Source organism: Mercenaria mercenaria, chromosome 2, assembly GCF_021730395.1.
Source record: "Mercenaria mercenaria strain notata chromosome 2, MADL_Memer_1, whole genome shotgun sequence".
Lineage (NCBI taxonomy): Eukaryota > Metazoa > Mollusca > Bivalvia > Venerida > Veneridae > Mercenaria > Mercenaria mercenaria.
This window is the reverse complement of record NC_069362.1, coordinates 68,453,580-68,472,928: the sequence shown is the minus strand read 5'-3', so window position 1 is coordinate 68,472,928 and position 19,349 is coordinate 68,453,580. Positions and strand designations below refer to the sequence as shown.

The 19,349-nt window shown below is 34.5% G+C and overlaps 2 protein-coding genes across 2 annotated transcripts; one reads left to right on the top strand and one right to left on the bottom strand.

Moving 5' to 3' along the window:
* Window positions 1-1,252: 1,252 nt before the first annotated feature.
* Window positions 1,253-12,192, bottom strand: LOC123564197 (matrix-remodeling-associated protein 7-like). The gene is made up of 2 exons (XM_045357570.2): window positions 11,927-12,192; window positions 1,253-2,918 (listed from the first exon to the last, which is right to left on the bottom strand). The coding sequence occupies exons 1-2, from the start codon at window positions 12,123-12,125 to the stop codon at window positions 2,662-2,664; spliced, it is 456 nt and encodes a 151-aa protein (XP_045213505.1). The 5' UTR covers window positions 12,126-12,192; the 3' UTR covers window positions 1,253-2,661.
* A 5,349-nt stretch (window positions 12,193-17,541) lies between these two features.
* LOC123562814 (uncharacterized) lies at window positions 17,542-19,101 on the top strand. The gene is made up of 3 exons (XM_045355414.2): window positions 17,542-17,809; window positions 18,114-18,405; window positions 18,558-19,101. Exons 2-3 carry the CDS (start codon window positions 18,337-18,339, stop codon window positions 18,861-18,863), a joined length of 375 nt encoding a protein of 124 aa, XP_045211349.2. The 5' UTR covers window positions 17,542-17,809; window positions 18,114-18,336; the 3' UTR covers window positions 18,864-19,101.
* Window positions 19,102-19,349: the final 248 nt, after the last annotated feature.

Below are 19,349 nucleotides of genomic sequence, written 5' to 3'. Positions count from 1 at the left end.
CTTTAGTGACTAGTGTATTTAAACATTACTGACAATACTGATATAGATCTCAGTTGTGAACAAAATAAGTACAAGCCAGATGAACATAGAATCATACAGAACTTGCATGTTGTGTCCAATTTACATTAATATAAATTGTTTTTCAACCATTGCAATAGCACAGAATGAGAAGTGATAAAAGTTGGGTAAACATGTTGTCACTACGGTTTGAAACACAAAAGATGTAGGCTTACAATAATAACATGAAAAAGACGACAACAAAACAATATCAACACAACACTATCGACTGAACCTTTAACATTAGGTGGTTATACATTAGGCAATTATTGCATTTTAGTGAAGTTGATACAGTTGTATTGACCTGGGAAAAGGGACATTGACTGAGAGCAGAGCCTCAGGTCGGTATCAGTTTTTCCAGGTTGATCAATTCTCATAATGACCCAGCCGTAAATGCAACAGTTGTTTTATTACTAAATCCAACATCTCCAAGGTTATTTGTGAACTTAGTTATCAGACTCGAACATTTGTATAGCCTTACCTGTGTCTGTCTGTAAACCAATGAAAAGTACTTTTAAAATTTTATTGTAGATTTAATAGTAACATTTTTTTTCTCAAGATGTTTAATTCGAATGACTAGTTATTGTATGTACATGTATTTTTAGTATGGGTCATAAACCCTTAGCCCAAATGTTAAGACTCATTTACTAGTATTTTCAATCTAGCACAAAAATTTCTAAATACTTGCCAGTGTGTTCAAGTAGTTACCGGTTATTGCACTGTAAAATCTTTTATATCTATACATTGTAATGTAAATATATCGTTTATATATTGCTGATATGAGAAAATACATTTCAAAATGTAGTAACAATATAAAGGTCGCAAAAATTAAAAAACATTATTGCATACAAAACGGACTCATAAAGCTAATGTGTGTCCTGTGAGTAAATGATGGTTTTTGTGGCCTTTGTCAGGGAAATATTTAAAATTAATGTCTTTTATGAAGGCTGCACTTTTTGACAAACAGTAAAATATTTTAGATATTTGCAGATTGGTGTATTAAAGGTGTACGCTTCATCTAATAAACAAAGATATGCAATGAAAGTCATAGGTCACCAGTATTGAAAGAGTCATAACTTTGTAAACTAGATGAATTGCATGTAGAAGCTTCTTGCAGAAGCAGTTTAATTTCACCAGATAACCCAGTAATATAAACTATACTAGAGCTATCACTTGTAATAACAAAAAGAATGAATTCATAAATAAATCTATTAATAGACAGAACTGGCACTTATATAATTATTACGTTCCACGAACACTTGTAATATCTACACCACTGGACTGAAACACGTATATATCCAGTAAATATTTCTATATCTATACATTGTAACATAAATACAATCTATGTCATTTTTGAACACTACCCAGGACAACCCTAAGAAATAATATGCAAGGTACTATGGTTTTGATTGGTACACAGATCTGGTTTTGATTGGTACACAGATTTGGTTTTGATGAGTACACAGATTTGATGTGTAAGAAATCAGGTCTCACTTTCACTAACTTTCTTTAAGTTTGAAAATTCTCCTCTCAAGACTGTCTCAACACTGTCTGAGATTTGTCTCGGATAAGAAAGCTCTCATGCTAGATTTCAATAAACTTTTTCTCAAAGCTGACCCAGAGTTTTAATAACACATAAGCTGCAAAATCCTCAGCTTCCAAGGAATTGTATAACAGTTGTGTTATTATTTGCGTGAATTTTCCTGCATTGATGTCAGACTTGAACTGACATTGATTTTGACTTGAGAATGTTAGTGAAAGGGAAGCCAGCAGGAGATGACCTTCTAATGAATAACTTGAGTATCTACATCGATCCCAGGTTGGTGACAACTTATGGGCATTTACAGGGAAAATAATACCTGTTCATCACATAATCTACTGCAGGAAACAAGAAGTAAGGTTGACATTATTATGATATAAAGTAGCATGAATTGTTTGCATACATTTGCATGCAAGATTCTGAAACATTACTAACACATCTTATTGAAAAATGGAGCTGAAAAATGACTTATTTCAGTATAGACCATAATATCACAGGATAATCTCACAACTTACAGATCAGCATAAAGGAAACATTTCATGAGTAATTACAGATCTAGAAGCGAGTCCCTTTTCATATATCGAGGGCTCAGAGCGAAACTGGTCTATCTGCTTCTAAGTATATTTGTATATACACTTAGACCCATTTCGTTCTGAGCCCTCGATATGCTCAGAAAGATGGCAAAAAATATCGCAAAACTTCTTAAATGAGTACTGACTGTACGAGATAAGCAAAAAATTCAATTGAAGTCTAACTTAACCACTTGTTGCAGCATAAACAAAAATCTACAAAAAGAAAAATAATTAGAAAATTTTCTTAAATTTTCATAATCATAATGATGCCATATTAATTTATGTGTTTATAGCAAAGTCCTAAAATGATTCACCTGGTACATTGAACTCAGAGTTTATTCCCTCCCATATAATTTCTAACGTAGATGTAATGGAACCAATGCATAAATATTGAACTTCTAAAACAAATTTTAGCAATTCAAATTAACTTTGAACAAATTTTGGTTATAGTACTGAATCACAAAACTCTGCTTTCGGAATTTTTAAATGCTACTAAACATAAAGTTTCATCTGCTGTCGAATATCTTCCTCACTGGACGCACCAAATTTGTCAGAATTCTGTTCCATCAGCTTAAAAATGTCTTCAAGCTGTTTTCGTTGGATTTCTCTCTCCTTTTCCATGTCTTCTGCAGTGAGATTCTGACGTATTTCTTGGGTAGCTACTCTGTGCCGGGCTTTTTTAACTTCACTCTGGATATGCTCACAGTACTGGACTGGATCAATTTTACTGTCAACTGTCTCTTGTTCACCTACAACAGTAATGACAAATCTATATAAACATCCTGAAACATTGTAGAAGTACATTATCGCACTGGCCATAGCTTATTTAGATCAGGTGGTTCCAACGCTGTGTGAGTGGTGAATATTACGCAGAACAAGTGGACAATATGACACATTTCTGGTCTTGTATACAAATTGTTAGTATATTTTAAAGGAATTTCTTCCCGTTATACATGTATACCAAACCAGATGAAAACAACTCGTGCACCTGGAGTGCAAATGAGTTTTTCTCAGTTTCACATGTTCATTTAGGTAATATCTGTACTGTTTTCTCAAAAACCATTTTACAGTCAGACAGATAAGGAGATTTTATCAATTCTTGAGAATACTGCGTTATATACAGTGCTCATTGTGATCAAGTAACTATTCAAACCCTTCATGTTCAAATGACTACATCTTTAAACAAAATGTGTGTATTTTCATACATTATCTGGGTTTGTTATTTAATATCACCAGAAAAATATAATGCAACACAGTTGCAACTGTTGCTCCGAGTGTATGATAACTTAGCTCTTTGAATATGAAGTGTTTCAGTAATATCCCAATCATGATAAGCACAGCATACATTGCTATTTTCTCAAAAACTGACGAAATCTCCTTCCCCTATCAAACTGCATAGAAGTGTTTGAGGAAACAGCACAAATCACACTTAAATGAACAATGTACAAAGAAACACACTCATTTTAGCTCTAGGTACGCCTCATTTTAATTTGATTTGTTTTGTAACTGGTATAAATTGCATAAATTCATACCTACAAGATCAGGTATGTTCATTTTGTCCACTCATTTTGCGTAACATTTACCACTCAAACAATGTTGGAACCACCTGATCTGATAAAGCTATGGCCAGTGTGAGGATAAAAGAAACAAGATCAACACCAACAAGATCAAAAGCATACTACATGTATAAGATAATAAGCCTGTAGGGCAAAATTTCCAAGCTAACTAAGAACTCAAAACTACAAGCAAATTTGATGAATTTGTATCCCCCGCTGAAAGGGCTTGAGGTGAGGAATGGCAAAAAAATATCTGGCAAAAATTTAAGGATGTTACTAAGAAGCAAATAATTTTATTAGTCAAAATCATTTTAACAGAAAATGAATGCTTCTTTTTTTTTTGGGGGGGGGGGGGGGGGGGCAGCGGGGGTTACTGGGTGAGGGTACAAAATTTCACATGTTGATTGTAAATATTGATGGAAAATTAAAAATGAAAAAAAAAAAAAAAAAAAAATTGGGTGGGGAATGGGGATGCATGATCGGGGTGGTGGGCAACACTGAGTGAAGAGTGAGGAATGGTACAACTTTGCATGCTAATAAATTTTCATGGAAGGTTTGAAAAAAAAATAATAAAAAGAAAAGGAATGATTTTTTTTGGGGGGGTGGGGGTAGGGGGTGACCAAGGCAAGGTGGTGACCAGGTGTGGGTACAAAACTTCACATGTTTATAATAAAATTAATGTTCATGGAAAAGAATGAAAGAAGTTTAATGAAATTCTACCGATTGGTTGGTTTGTTATGTACAAATCTGTAGATTTTTAAACAATTAAAAGGCAATAACTCTAAGGAAAATTGACCAATTGAAAAAAAAAAGGCATCATCGAAGTACGTTGGTTCATAGTTATTTCAAGTTTCATGAAATTCTACCAGCTTGTTACTGAGAAATGGCTGCAGATGTGGATTTTTCATTAAATCAAGGGCAATAACCCTAAGGGAAATTGACCAATCAAAAAAACCTTTACGAGCATCATCACAGTATGTTGGTTTACGTTTATTTCAAGTTTCATGAAATTCTACCTGCTAGTTACTGAGAAATGGCTGCGGACGGACGGACTGATGGACGGACAACGCTATTTCAATACCCCTCTCCTGATTTCATTGGCGGGGGATAATAAGAGTTAAGGGACATAATTCTGCTGAAAGTCAACAGCACTGAACCAAAGTACATGTACATCTTTATCTGTAGATATTCACCATTAAACAAACAAGAGCTGTCGGAGGACAGCAACGCTCGACTATTTAACAGCCTTGTCGCTTGAATGAATAAGAAAGTCGAAAAAGGGGCATAATTTAGTAAAAAAGTAAAATAGGGTTATGGAACCTGCATAGTGCTTATCAGCTCATGACAGTGGACAAGTGTATGAAGTTTCAATCCATTCCCATTAGTGGGTACTGAGATACCAGCTTACATATAAGAATTTAACCCAAAAACTCCTAAGTTGAAAAAGGGGCATAATTTTGTAAAATGCAAAGTTGAGTTATTGACCCTTTGCACTGCACGTCATATCATGAAAGTGAACTAGTGTGTGAAGTTTCAATCCTTTCCCATTAGTGGATACTGAGATACCAGCTTACATACAAAAACTTAACCAAAAATTTCTATGTTGAAAAAGGGGCATAATTTTGTAAAAAATCAAAATAAAGTTATGGGACCTGCTTTGTGCATGTCAGATCATGACAGTGAACAAGTGTGTGAAGTTTCAATCCATTCCATTAGTGAGTAACTGAGATACCAGCTTACATACAAAACCTTAACCAAAAAATTCTAAGTCGAAAAAGGGGCATAATTTTGTAAAAAAACAAAATAGAGTTATGGAACCTGTGCAATGTAAGTCAGTTTATCACAGTAAATAAGTGTGTGAAGTTTCAATCCATTCCCACAAGTGGTTACTGAGATACAAGCTTACATACAAAACCTTAACCAAAAATTTCTAAGTCAAAAAAGGGGCATAATTTTGTAAAAAAGCAAAACAGAGTTATGGAACCTGTGCAATGTAAGTCAGTTTATCACAGTGAATAAGTGTGTGAAGTTTCAATCCATTCCCACAAGTGGTTGCTGAGATACCAGCTTACATACAAAAACTTAACCAAATCGGGACGCGGACGCGGACGCCGACGCGGACGCCGACGCATGGGCGAGTCCAATAGCTCTACTATTCTATGAATAGTCGAGCTAAAAATCAATGAAACATCTGCATCCAGGAAAGAAAGCAAGAGACATGCCAGTATTGTATCACCAATGCTTGATAGAATTAAATCATAAATGTGCATCATTTTGGTGTTTTGTTTACAATTTCCCTCAGGTAGATTGGAGTTTATGGGATTTTACTTTATTTTATTTTAAACAGATTTACCGGCATCATTCAGTTAACTAATATTTTTTATTATATTTATCAGACAAAAATCCAATGAGACTGGCTGAACTTGTAAATTGATAAAAGTATTTTACATCTTTAGACAAAATGAGCAGACCTTATGATGGGAGAGGACCTTATAATGAATCGCTTCAGATCAAGTTCAATGAATGCTATCAAACAGGGGCCAAGTTTCCCTATTTGATCAAAATTGAGAGAGGGCCTCACAATGACAATATGGACCAATTGTGACGAAGATAATCAGACTAGACAGTAGTTAATGAGAAGAAGTCATTTAACATTTTAGGTATTTCTGTTTTCAGCTCTTACTTTAAAGCAGCTAAACGCCCGCATTTGAACAAAATTGGGTGAGGAAATTACAACGATGCTATAAAGTCTGACGAAGATCCATCAAGCAGTTCAAGAGAAAATATTATTTTCAGCTCTAGCAGCCTCTAAATGGGGCTGAGCACCCTCATTTGAGCAAAGTCTGGATAGGACCTTTCAATAATGCTACAGACCAAATTTGATGAAGATCCATTTAGCAATTGATCAATTCATGGGAAGAAGTCATTTAAAGTTGTTTCTATTTTTAGCACTAGTGGCCCCTTAAAGGGGCAAAGCTCCCCCATTTTGATAAATTTGTGAGAGGACTTCTTTAATAAGGAAGTGTCTAGCCATCTGGTAACTGGGCGCCTAGCCTGCTTTCTAGCTGTCCAGTAACCGGATGCCTCTAGAGCCTATCAGCTGTGTTTTTTCTAGCCATCCGGTAATCAATTTGTTTATGAATAGTGTAATAAATTAATCCAATTTATCATACTTGGTCAAAGATAGCAATATTTACCCGACTCTGTACAAAAATACTAGGCTTAATTCCGACCAAAAACTCGATGTTTAATTACTGTTTTTCTAAATTAACACTAACACGCAGATATGGGTAAGTACAATGTATCAGATCATAAAATAAGCCATCCTGATTTATAAGTCAAACGTGTAAGGCTTACATCACAGGAGTCTGAAATTCTAGCAATAAGACCCCAGAAGTCTATCTTAAAAACAAGAGCACCGCCTTGCGGGTGCTGATGCTCATCAGATTATTTTTTGTATAATAGTAGAAATATTGTCCTACCCATGATTTTCTAAGTCTAAAAAGGGCCATCATTCTTGCAAAAAGCAGGATAGAGTTATGTTTCTTGATGTACAGTGTCCACTTATGATGGTGAAAAACTGTTGCAAGTTTTAAAGCAATAGCTTTGACAGTTTATGAGAAAAGTTGACTTAAACATAATACTCAACCAAGAAAATGATTTTCTAAGTCCAAAAGGGGCAATAATTCTTGCAAAAAGCAGGATGGAGTTATGTTGCTTGCTGTACAGGGTCAGCTTATGATGGTGGACAAGTGTTGCAAGTTTCAAAGTAATAGCTTTGATAGTTTAAGAGAAAAAGTTGACCTAAACATAAAACTTAACCAAGAAATCTGATATTTTCTAAGTCCAAAAGGGGCCATAAATCTTGCAAAAAGCAGGATGGAGTTATGTATCTTGCTGTACAGGGTCAGCTTATGATGGTGAACAAGTGTTGCAAGTTTCAAAGCAATAGCTTTGATAATTTAAGAGAAAAAGTTGACCTAAACATAAAATTTAACCAAGAAATCTGATATTTTCTAAGTCCAAAGGGGCAATAATTATTGCAAAAAGCAGGATGGAGTTATGTTTCTTGCTGTACAGGGTCAGCTTATGATGGTGAACAAGTGTTGCAAGTTTTAAAGCAATAGTTTTGATAGTTTAGGATAAAAGCTGACCTAAACATAAAACTTAACCAAGAAATCTGATATTTTCTAAGTACAAAAGGGGCCATAAATCTTGCAAAAAGCAAGATGGAGTTATGTTTCTTGCTATACAGGGTCAGCTTATGGTAGTGAACAAGTATTCCAAGTTTCAAAGCAATAGCTTGGCTAGTTTAGGAGAAAAGCTGACCTAAACATAAAACTTAACCAGGCAACGCCGACGCAGACGCCAACAACCGCTCAAGTGATGACAATAACTCATCATTTTTTTTCAAAAAATCAGATGAGCTAAAAATAACCCAGGTACTTTTTCCAAGGAAGTGTCTAGGGGTACGGATCCGTACCTCTAGAATCTGATTCTAAAGGTATTGATCCATACCTCTAGACAAGCCCGTTAGGTTTTTTTTAGGGGTATGGACCTTCATTTTTCCAGAGATTAAGAGTTATTTACATTTAAAGTTTTGTTGAAAATGAAAAAACAAGTAAGACTTAATCAGTATTTACCTTAAACTTGGATCTAAATTAATAGTTTTACAGAATTAGATACCAACATTCATCCGATTGGTTACAATTTCTTTCGAAACATAAATAACCAAGGAACACCAAATAAATCACAAGGAATCAAAGTCCAAACGGCAGAAAAAATATTAAACAAAATAATTTTAAATTATGTTGAGAAAAAAATAATTTTCTTTAATCATAATTACCCCTTAGTGTATTTATGTTTTTCACACATTTGGAAACCGTTACAAGATACAAGGGACAATTCCACAAACAGTTTCTTTTACATATATGTCGGTTTAAATAATTGATCATTTAACAATCAGTTCAGTGCCTATTATCATTATATCTTGTTAAATAATAAAACAAATAGGTGCATAATTATTATTATGCCTAACTTATTTTTTTCTGCTGAATTTCAAGGGTTAGATACGCTCATTTATCTGTGTAATATCAACAGTTTATTTCACAATAAATTAATCGGCACAGAACAATGTATTCATTTGGAGTTCCTCCGTTATTTAGGTTTTGAAAGAAAAGGTAGCCTGTTTGCACAAATATTCGAAGCACTATTAAAGGGAATAAATGAATAAAGAAAAGAAAAACAAGTTTATGTTGCTATTATTTCCTATTAACTTCGTAACCCTTTTCCAATATTATTTCAAATAGAAAATCATTTTTTTTAGTCCTTGTTTACTTTAAACCAATCATATTTCTGGTGCATGTGACCATCACTTATGCCAAGGGAGTTAATTCTAATTTCGCCGTCTGGCATCCGACTTAATAAAGCGCTTCCTTTGAAAGTGTAAAATGTATCAGACCCTCATATTTTTATGCACACTGTTGTTCTCGCAAATATCAAATACCGCGACACCGCATATAACGTGAAAATAGCAGAAAACAGTATTAGTCCTTAGTATTAGGGGATGAAAATCCCCCGAGACGGTTACGTCCGTATGTAGTTATTCGTCTTTGTTGTCTGCATATACCGAGGCAATTTTTTCAACGTTTTCCGTTTCAAGTTTATGTACAGTCCGCAGACTGGTTGTCTGCATGCATGAGCAACAGAGCACTCCGAATCAGTCACAGAAATTCGTACACCATGCCAACATATAATTCTTTATTTCTTTTTCGTAAAGAAAGTGTATCTGCAACTGAAAAACACTTTTTAAACAGTAAGGAAGTGTAAAGGCCATCAAGTTTCTGCGTGGAATGCCAACAAACAAACAAAAATCCTAAAGCCAGTACCGTATGAGAACGTGGCGAATGAAGTCACTGTCACACCGGCTTCCCGTAAATTGTGCAAAGTATGATATTTGCTGTAACATGTATGATGACACTAAATGTAAACTAAAAATACTGTTTCAAGTGAATAGCTTCTTTCGAAGTTTCACTTTTGAGTAGAGAATAGTTTCTTTGCATGCAAATATATAAAAGATAAATCCCCATTCCAGGCGGTGCCTTAATTCATATTATAAACAATTGTGTGAACGCTGGTATTTGTAAACCATTTAGATCAAAGTTTTAGGTGAAAACTGAATAAGTCTTATTTGTTATTTCATTTTCAACAAAATTTAAGATGTAAATAACCCTAAATCTCTAGAAAAAGGAGGTCTGTTATACCCCTAAAAACCCCTTAACAGACTTGTCTAGAGGTATGGACCCGTAGTGGCTAGCGACCACCAAATCTGGACGACCACCAAACTGGACAGTCCCGTAAACGCTTTATTTTGGTCTTAAACCTTGCTTATCTGTTTACAATCAAACAGACGCTTGATTTTCAATAACATCGCATGGTTACAACATATCAATTTAAGTATTTTACAAGAAATGCTAAATTTCATTTTGTCTGCACTCACGAAGCATGTTTACGTGTTGGGGGAAGTTGGAAATGGCGCGATGCGCATGCACAGTATTTCCGTGACGTCCCGCCATTAAGGCCAAATGCAAAATTTGAGGTAAGCAGACGAGACGTTTAGTAAACACTTAAACCGGGACACACAGCTTCGATAATTTAGTGCATGCATGATTTTAATACACCCTAAAAACACATTTTCGTATCAAAAATCGAAAATTGAAATTTTAAAAGTTTTGATCGGGAGAAATACGATCAAATTATAGATTCAAGGGAGGTAATTCGTGCAATTCTATGAGTCAGACACTGAATGACTACTTTCCCGTGGTTGAAAATAAAGTTTAATGCAATGTTGAACATAAATTGAAAATCAATAAAGTGACAACTCACTGTCCAGAAACATGGTACTGTTAGACCTTAAAACAACGTGATTTGGTGGCCCTTCCTTCGGGCCTCGAAAAAGTACTTGACCTAATTTTAGAAGTAAACAAATTAGCTTTTTAGTTGGGAAGAGAACCTAGCTTTGTTCACATGAAATTTCAACCACTAGATATATCTATTTCCCCGAGTTATCATGAAAAATATTCCAAAAGTGTCCGTTTGTAGGATGCTAGCCAGTACCCCTAGAAACATTCTTTTTCCAAAGGAAGTGTCTAGCCGTCCTGTAACCGGACGACTAGCCTGCGTTCTAGTCGTCCGGTTACCGGACGGCTAGCAAATCCTCAGGGGATTTTCTAGTCGTCCAGTAATTGATTTCTGAATGAATAAGTAATGATTTTATATACTTTTAAATGTTATTTACTTAAAATATCAATACTTATCTGATTTTTCAGTCAATTAAACGCAAGAGATCGTGTTTGTTTACAAATCCGTTGATATTCTAAAAAGTGATGTTTTTTCTAACGGCCTAAACTTTAATTTTTAAAACACAAATTTATATAGATCTATATATTTTTTTGAACAATGGAAAGCTTAAAAAAGGGCAATGCATTCATTAATTTTGACTATGATTATTTCAAATTAAAATGGATTAATTATGAACGCTGAACTACTGTTTTTCTTAAAGTTTTGAACATCACGCTGCCGCTTTTGAAATTAGATGTCATTTAAAACTGTAATGCATTAAAAAATATTTGAATACTAAAATATGAAAATTGAAAGTTCTTCAAAACTGTTTTAATTTTGAAAATCCAGTGAAAAAGTTATTAAACTTTAAAAATTCCGATCCCATAGAAGCCTCAAGATGAACAAATTTTAATAAGTGACGTCACGTTGATTTCGCCATTATTGAGATCGGCAAACTTCCATTTTATCAGCTGAATAATGCAGTTATTTATCGTAACTGTTTATTGTATGTATTTACACAAACTTTTGTTTACAGATAAGTATCGATATCTCAAGTAAATAACATTAAAACTATATAAAATCATGTCTTATTCATTAGGAAATCAATTACCGGACGACTAGAAAAAACCCTGAGGATTTGCTAGCCGTCCGGTAACCGGACGACTAGAACGCAGGCTAGGCGTTCGGTTACCGGACGGCTAGACACTTCCTTTTCCAAAATGAAGACTTCTGCCAGTTTTGGGGCGTTATTGACACAATTTCAGACTCCTGTGCATGTGAAAAATTGGGAAAACTTTTATTTTTAAACATTTTCTATTCTACAAAAATGTCTGCATATTTAAATGCAGACATTCACTTGCTTTGCTTATTTGCATCTTCCTCTTCATCATCGCTGTTTTCAACCGTCTCCGACTTTGTTTCAGAGGTAACGGGTTTGCCTGCGTTCCAGATCCTGGAAATGTTGCGAATTGTGTATGTCATCGATGCAATCAATACAAGCACTGTTAAAGGAATAGTAACTACCAGCATATACTGTTTATTTTCAGAAAAAATATCCATTTTCTACTCCTGTTTATTTGTGAATTTTGTTGTTGTTGTTGTTTGGGGGCGAATTTTCGCACCGGTGTTTCATATATTTCATATGTTATGATATTTGCCAAACTACTGAAGGTTGAAGGTCTGTAATTCAAATCCTTCTTTGTTTTATATAAAAAACGACAACTTCAGGTGGTCTTTACGTACTGGTTGGCGACCCAGAATTTCGGACGACCCAGAATATCGAACAGTCGCGTAAACGCTTATTTTGGCGTAATATTTGATCATTTCTTGACAAGTACATAGACGTTTGCATTATGTGCAACATCATCTGCAACAATTGCAAATCAGTAAGTTAAACTTTCAAAAATGGAATATTTGCATTTGTTACGAAATGTTGTGACAGCTCTCACAGGGGGAAGCTGCATGTGCTTTCAGTGCGCATGAGCATACATGTTTTGATGTCCCAACATTATTCAAGAGGAACTCATCTACAATCTGCTAAATGCCGACGAGAAAATTGCGTGTTATAAAACAAGTATCAATGTTTTCCCATTAATACCCGGTAGATAAAGAACACCCTAGTATCAAGGCCATCTTAAACAATTGTAAGAATGAGCACTTTAATTTTAATCATATAACAGAAAATAAAGTGAGAAATTGCATCAAGAAACTCGACTGTAAGAAGGCCACGGGTGTGGATACCATACCACCTAAAATCATAAAAGCAGGTCAAAGCAGCCTTGTAAACCCAATTAAGGAAATAGCAAACGCTATGATAGATAAAGGTCAATTCCCATCCAAACTTAAACAAGCCCAGGTTAGACCCATTTATAAAAAAGATGATCCCTTCATTGAAAAAAATTACAGGCCAGTAAGCATCTTACCCACCATGTCCAAAATATATGAAAGAATCATGAGTGATCAATTAACTGGCTTTTTTGAAAATATTTTCCATCCATATCTATTTGCTTTTAGGTCATCCTATGGCTGCCAAACAACTTTGTTAAAATTAGTTGAAGACTGGAAAAAATCCCTTGATGAAAATCAATATATAGGCGCCATACTAATGGATTTATCCAAAGCCTTTGACTGCTTACCACATAATCTTATAGTCCTCAAACTTGAGGCATATGGTTTATCAGAGAAAGCCTGCAAACTCATGCTAAACTACCTTTCACATAGGTCTCAAAGGGTTAAACTCGGTAAAATTACTAGTGAATGGCATGAAATACTTAAAGGTGTCCCTCAAGGATCAATCCTCGGGCCTTTGGTCTTCAATATATTCTTAAATGATATATTCTATTTCGTACATAGGTCAACTCTTTACAATTATGCAGATGACAATACCCTTTCTTTCCAACACACGGATCTAGATGTATTCAAAGAAACTCTAGAATCTGAAAGTCAAATCCTTATTGATTGGTTCGATATAAACCAAATGCAAGCTAATCCAGAAAAATTCCAGTCCATTTGCATAGGAAACAAAACTAATAAAGCAGTCAAATCCTTCAACATAGGTCAAAATGAAATAATATGTGAAGACGAGGTTAAACTACTAGGAGTCAATCTTGATTTTCAGCTAAATTTTGACTCCCAGGTTACCAATCTCTGCAGAAAGGCCGCCAAACAACTTAACGTATTACAGAGACTGAGCAAATTTCTCAATGAAAATACAAGACTAATTATTTTTAAATCTTTTATTAGATCAAATTTTAATTACTGTCCTCTAATCTGGCACTTTTGTTCAAAAACCAACACTGAAAAACTTGAAAAAATACAATTTAGAGCTCTTAAGATTGTCTATAATGACTTTACTTCTTCATATGAAACTCTGTTAAACAAAGTAAATTTAACAACATTACATCTAAACAGACTACGAACCATTGCCATCGAAACTTTTAAATGTATACACCATCTTTCGCCTGAATATCTGCAAAATATTGTAAAATTAAAATCTTCTAATTATGATTTCAGGTATGAAAATGTTCTAGAAGTGCCACAAGTAAGGACAACAAGGTATGGAAGAAACTCATTTAGGTTTGAGGCCGTCAGGGTGTGGAACAGTCTGCCAAATGACATGAGAACCATAGATAGGTACAAAGACTTTGTCAGACTGGTCCGCACCTGGACTGGCCCCAAATGTAAATGTGCCATGTGTCAGTGAGTGTATGCTGTATGTTTGCTTATTGTATGTGCTGTTGTCCTGCTTGCTTTGTTTTGCTTGCTTGTTTTTTGTTTGCTTTTTCTCTATCATGCTTTTATTTTAAAAAATGCTGCTGTTATCACATTTTATGTAAACATGACTCTCTGCGAGAAAGTTGCTGATCAGTTCTTCGCAAATCTGATTTGAGGAGATATCTGTTCTTAATCTCATCTTATCTGTCACACTTTTGTGTTATTTTTGCTAATCAGTTTTTTATTTAGTTACTTTTATGGCAGTTTTTAGGCCTAGGTCAAGATCAGCAGCTTTCCCACAGGTTTTACTTTTTCTCTTTTTTCTTTCTTCTGTATAATACTCTTCATGCCTCATTTTTTTTTTTTTGTTTTCTTAGTTGCATGGTACAGATTTAGTTTAGTTTTTCCTAGTAATAATCTGCATGTGCTTAAAAAGCCTATTATTAAATATGTGCTCCTCTCTTAGTATGTCTTAGTTTAGTTAATTTTATGTAAATATGTACTGTAAGTTGTCTGTTTTGTTTTTTATGTTTTAACTTGTGTGCTTCTTTTCTCCTAGGGTAGATGACAGATATGGGTGTGGTGGAGTGAATGACCTCTCCAGGCCCTTTTTCCCAAATCTACAACTTTCTTTCGGTAGTTTTTTGGGACATTTACTTAGATAGGGTTTTTGTTTTTACACTTGCCACAATACCCATAATGTCATCTACTTATTTGTAATTAACTAATTTTTTTTTGCTTGATTTAGTATCCCTCTTTTCAGCATGTATGCTTTAATTTAGCTTTTAAGGGGAGTAACAAGGTCAGTAATGTTTATGTACTGTTACAGAGTTACTTCCCTTGTTCTTTTATGACTGCTTTCTTTTTACAGCCGTTTTATTTTTTCATTTTATTTTTGTTATTACTATATCATACGTTTGTCGGGAAATAGCTTTAAGCTAATGTTATTTGTTAATTTCATATCCGACGTAAAATAAAGTTTCTTGTATCTTGTATCTTGTTAAACCAAATTGTTTTACCTAAAATTTTGTGTCGTATGTAGGCCAGCTGGATTTTTCAAACTCTCAGCAGCATGAAACATTTACAGTTGAATGTAAACAAGGTTAACAATACTTAAAATGTCTTTTTATCATTAAAACCGACCTAAACGTGATTCTGTCAAACAGAAGTGATGATAATTAGTATTTTCCTACTGTCCGATTTCTGGGTCCTGCAACACGCTGAAAACGTTAAATTTACGTACCCTCTTTCGGGCCTCAGTGACGTGTTCAGTTTATTTTTATATACAAACAAATTTGTGTTTAGCGACACCGAAGAACTGAACTTGATTCAGGTATCATTTCATGAATCTTGAATTAAAAATTAAAATATGACAGATGAAAGAGTTGTGAAATTGTCCGAATCTGGGTCGGCAACCAGTAGCCTATCTTTACAGAACATCACTTTTTCCTACACCTATTTTTCATGATTTTCAAGTTATATAATAAATTAACGAAAAAATGAAAAGAAAATAGGGGGTTGAATAGTTCCTAGTGAAATGCCAGTCAATGGTGGTCTGCTACTCTAAAAATGGCACATATTACAATAAACACCAACTTCCGGTTTCGATCTGCAAAACTTGCCATGTTGGGTGTATGAACATGAAAACCGTCTCATTTCATGCAGAATGTATTCTACATATATTGTCCGGGAGTTTCCCGGATTCAGACCCAATTTCCTGAACGTACGGAAAACTTAAATATCTCCCGGAAAATCATTTTTCCTTAAAAGCATAGTGTAATAAATACCTTTAGTGTAATTTTGGACAGATGTCAGCCTTAGCCAGACACTTTTACTTTCCAGTGGCTAAAGTTTATCGATTAACTGTCTGTTGATTGAATGGGGTGAAGGAAGATTAGAAGAACCGACCTCTTAATGATGGGAATCAAATGGAATTTTGAAGTCTTTAAAAATATTAGTTGCATGACTTTTTCTATTGTTGTAAAAATGATCAATTAATTTTGAGTTAAATAATTAATATTGTAGAAAGTTACTTAAATTAAATTTTTTCTTCCACTATTATCATTAGTCAAAATAATGGCTAAGAGACCAGCAGATTCGTTGGCAGACACGCCAAATAAAAAGAAAAAATATGTTAGCAAATTCAACAGTTCATAGATTAATGAATTTAACTGTGTGAAAATAAGTGAAAAGGGAATACTTGTGCATTTTGCAAATTGTGCAGTAGTCATATCAATATAGCTAGTGGTGGAAAGAATGGTTTGACCTGGGGTCGTATTCATAAAGCATCTTAAGTATAAGTTTTGACTTAAGTTGAAAATTTACTTAGGTTTGTGGTGATTTCAGCTTAAGTCTAAGTAAAAAACTTAAGTCCTATTCATAAAACAGCTTAAACTTAAGATACGTAAGAAATGACTTAAGTCAGAAAACAAAATGGCGTCGTGAGTACGATTAAATTGTTGTTTTTCAGATAAAAGCACTTTAAACATAACTATGCATGTTGTATCTGTCTGAAATTAATGTTTTTTTAATGTTTTCGTCCACAATAAAAGCCAATAATTACTTATTAAGCTGTTTTATGAATAACAAATATACTTAAGTAAAATAAATTTCTTACTTAAGTAATACTTAAGTAAATAATCAATTTCTTAATCTTATACTTAGAAAGATGCTTTATGAATACGACCCCAGGCATTTAAAGAGTAATGCTCACATTGCAAGAAGCAGCTAGTATACCGAAAATGACACAGTTAAATGTTTAACTGTAATCCGGCAGATGATATGACAAAGGCAAAAGTAATGTTCTCTAACTTCATAGCAGAACATAATATTCTGTTCTTAGCCGCTGATCATCTATCAGAACTGATGAAGAAAATGTTTCACGATTCGACAATTGCCAAAAAAATTCACATGCAAAAATACAAAGTGCACAAATATAGTTAAGAAAGCGCTAGCTCCGATGTATGACAATATAGTAACCACTTTGCGTAGAAATAACAAATTTTCTATTCTCATGGACGAGTCCAACGACAAGGGAGATGAAAATGTGTTGCGATATTAGTGAGGAGTATATGACAAAGCCATTCGCCGTGTCTCCACAAAATTCTTGGCAATGCCAATTTGTAACATTGGCACCGGACAGAACTTGTTCACTTGTCTTCAAGATGTCTTTAAATATGTTAGTTCATTTTTATGTATTAAAAAGTAATAACATTATGTAATTGAAATATTAGATTCATACAGTTGTAAATGTGCTTTTTCTTGAAGCATTCAATAGACTGGAATTACAAAGTGAAAAAATGAAAATGAAATGACAATTTTAGATTGATATTATGTTTATACTTTTCATATATTGATCATGAGTTTCTTATGTTTTCAGAGAAAGAAACAGCCCGTGGCAGAACCTAGTGGGCTATAGCAGTGACAACGCCAATGTAATGGTCGGTTCCAACAACTCCGTTCTGTCACGTGTACGTGAACAACAATGTTGAGGATCTACTCATTGACGTTTACTATCATTTCCAGCACAGGTATTAGAACATGATTTAAATTATTGTTTTTATACAAAAAAATCACACCGAAAAATCTCCTTGGCCCGAACCTGGACCTTGAGTTATCTAAGCGGACACTCTACCACGTCACCATAAAAGCTAGCTGATAGTAGAAGCGCCGTATTACACCTCTACTACATAAGTAACATCAAGAAATGTCTAAACAGTTGTAGTTAATGTTGGGGTTTGAACCCTTCGACTGCACTAACAAAATGATAAAATGTTAAAGTTTTATAATATAACAATGATAGATACATGCAGTAGTTTTAATGTGTATTTTCAGTGCCAAACGTCGAGCGGTCTACAGGGAATTCCCTGAGTTCACAGACACAGAAGAGTACAAACTGGTGGAGCACTGTTCAACAAGATGGCTTAGCCTACACAAGTGTGCGAAGAGACTCCTACAGCAATGGCCTGCTCTCCGTTCGTATTTCAATAGCCATGAAGAATCAGAGAAGAAGGGTACTCGTATCCATCGGTGTGCCACAAGCCTCTCCGACCCAGTCATGCAGCTGACATACCACTTCCTTGCCTTCATATTTGAGCCACTCAATGAGTTCAACACTATGTTTCAGGTAAAGTGATGAGATTTGAAACACAATTTATGCATAGTAAATAATAACTCTCGTAAAGAAAAAACTGTTGATAAGAATTTATAAAGAAATTTCATGCTGCTATTTATTTTTGTTTAGTGTATTTGATACCCTCAGTGTATTTGTGCTTTTAGGCTGGTGATTCCTTGGTTGGATACCTTCATGCTGAGATGGAGCGACTGCTTAAGATGTTCCAGGTGAAGTTTGTCAAGATGTCTACCATCAGTGCAACAGACCATGTAACTCAGGTTGGCTTCAAGAACCCAAGTAGCCAACATGACAACGACCTACTTTTAATTGGTATGGGCGCCAGACGGTTCATTGCAGACAACAGCGACAGCATCAGTCCCACTCAGCTAGCAACATTTTTCAGGAACATATGTTGTAAAACAAATTGTGTGCTGCTGTTTGATAAACACTCCATCAAATTCCATCTTTAACTGTTGATAGTACATCTGTATTAAAAAAAATAATTCTGCACTAATTGTGACAGTGCTAAATTCTGATCCTTGCATTGTTTAACAGTTTCATATCTTTTACAATGTATATTCATTTCAGTGGTGTTCGAGCATTCTACGTAGAGGTCACATCAAAGACGGTGAAAAATTTCCTTTCAAAGACGAGACGCTGAAGGCACTGGGCTACTTAAACCACACACAAAGGCTGACATTGATGCGTATTCTGGCAAGTATTCAAAATAACGCAAAAATAACAAACACAAATGCAGGAAATTTAATTTAAGTTACTTGTGTGATTGCATTATAGCATTTTCAGCATAAAATTGATACTTCAGATATTAAGGCAAGTAAATTTAGAATATAACAGGCCTATTACTGTTTTGGTAATAGTACAGTATGATCTTCTCAAAAGTGATGTATATGTTTGTTTGTGTATTTTCAGTTTAGAAACTTGCAAGACGTCCGGGT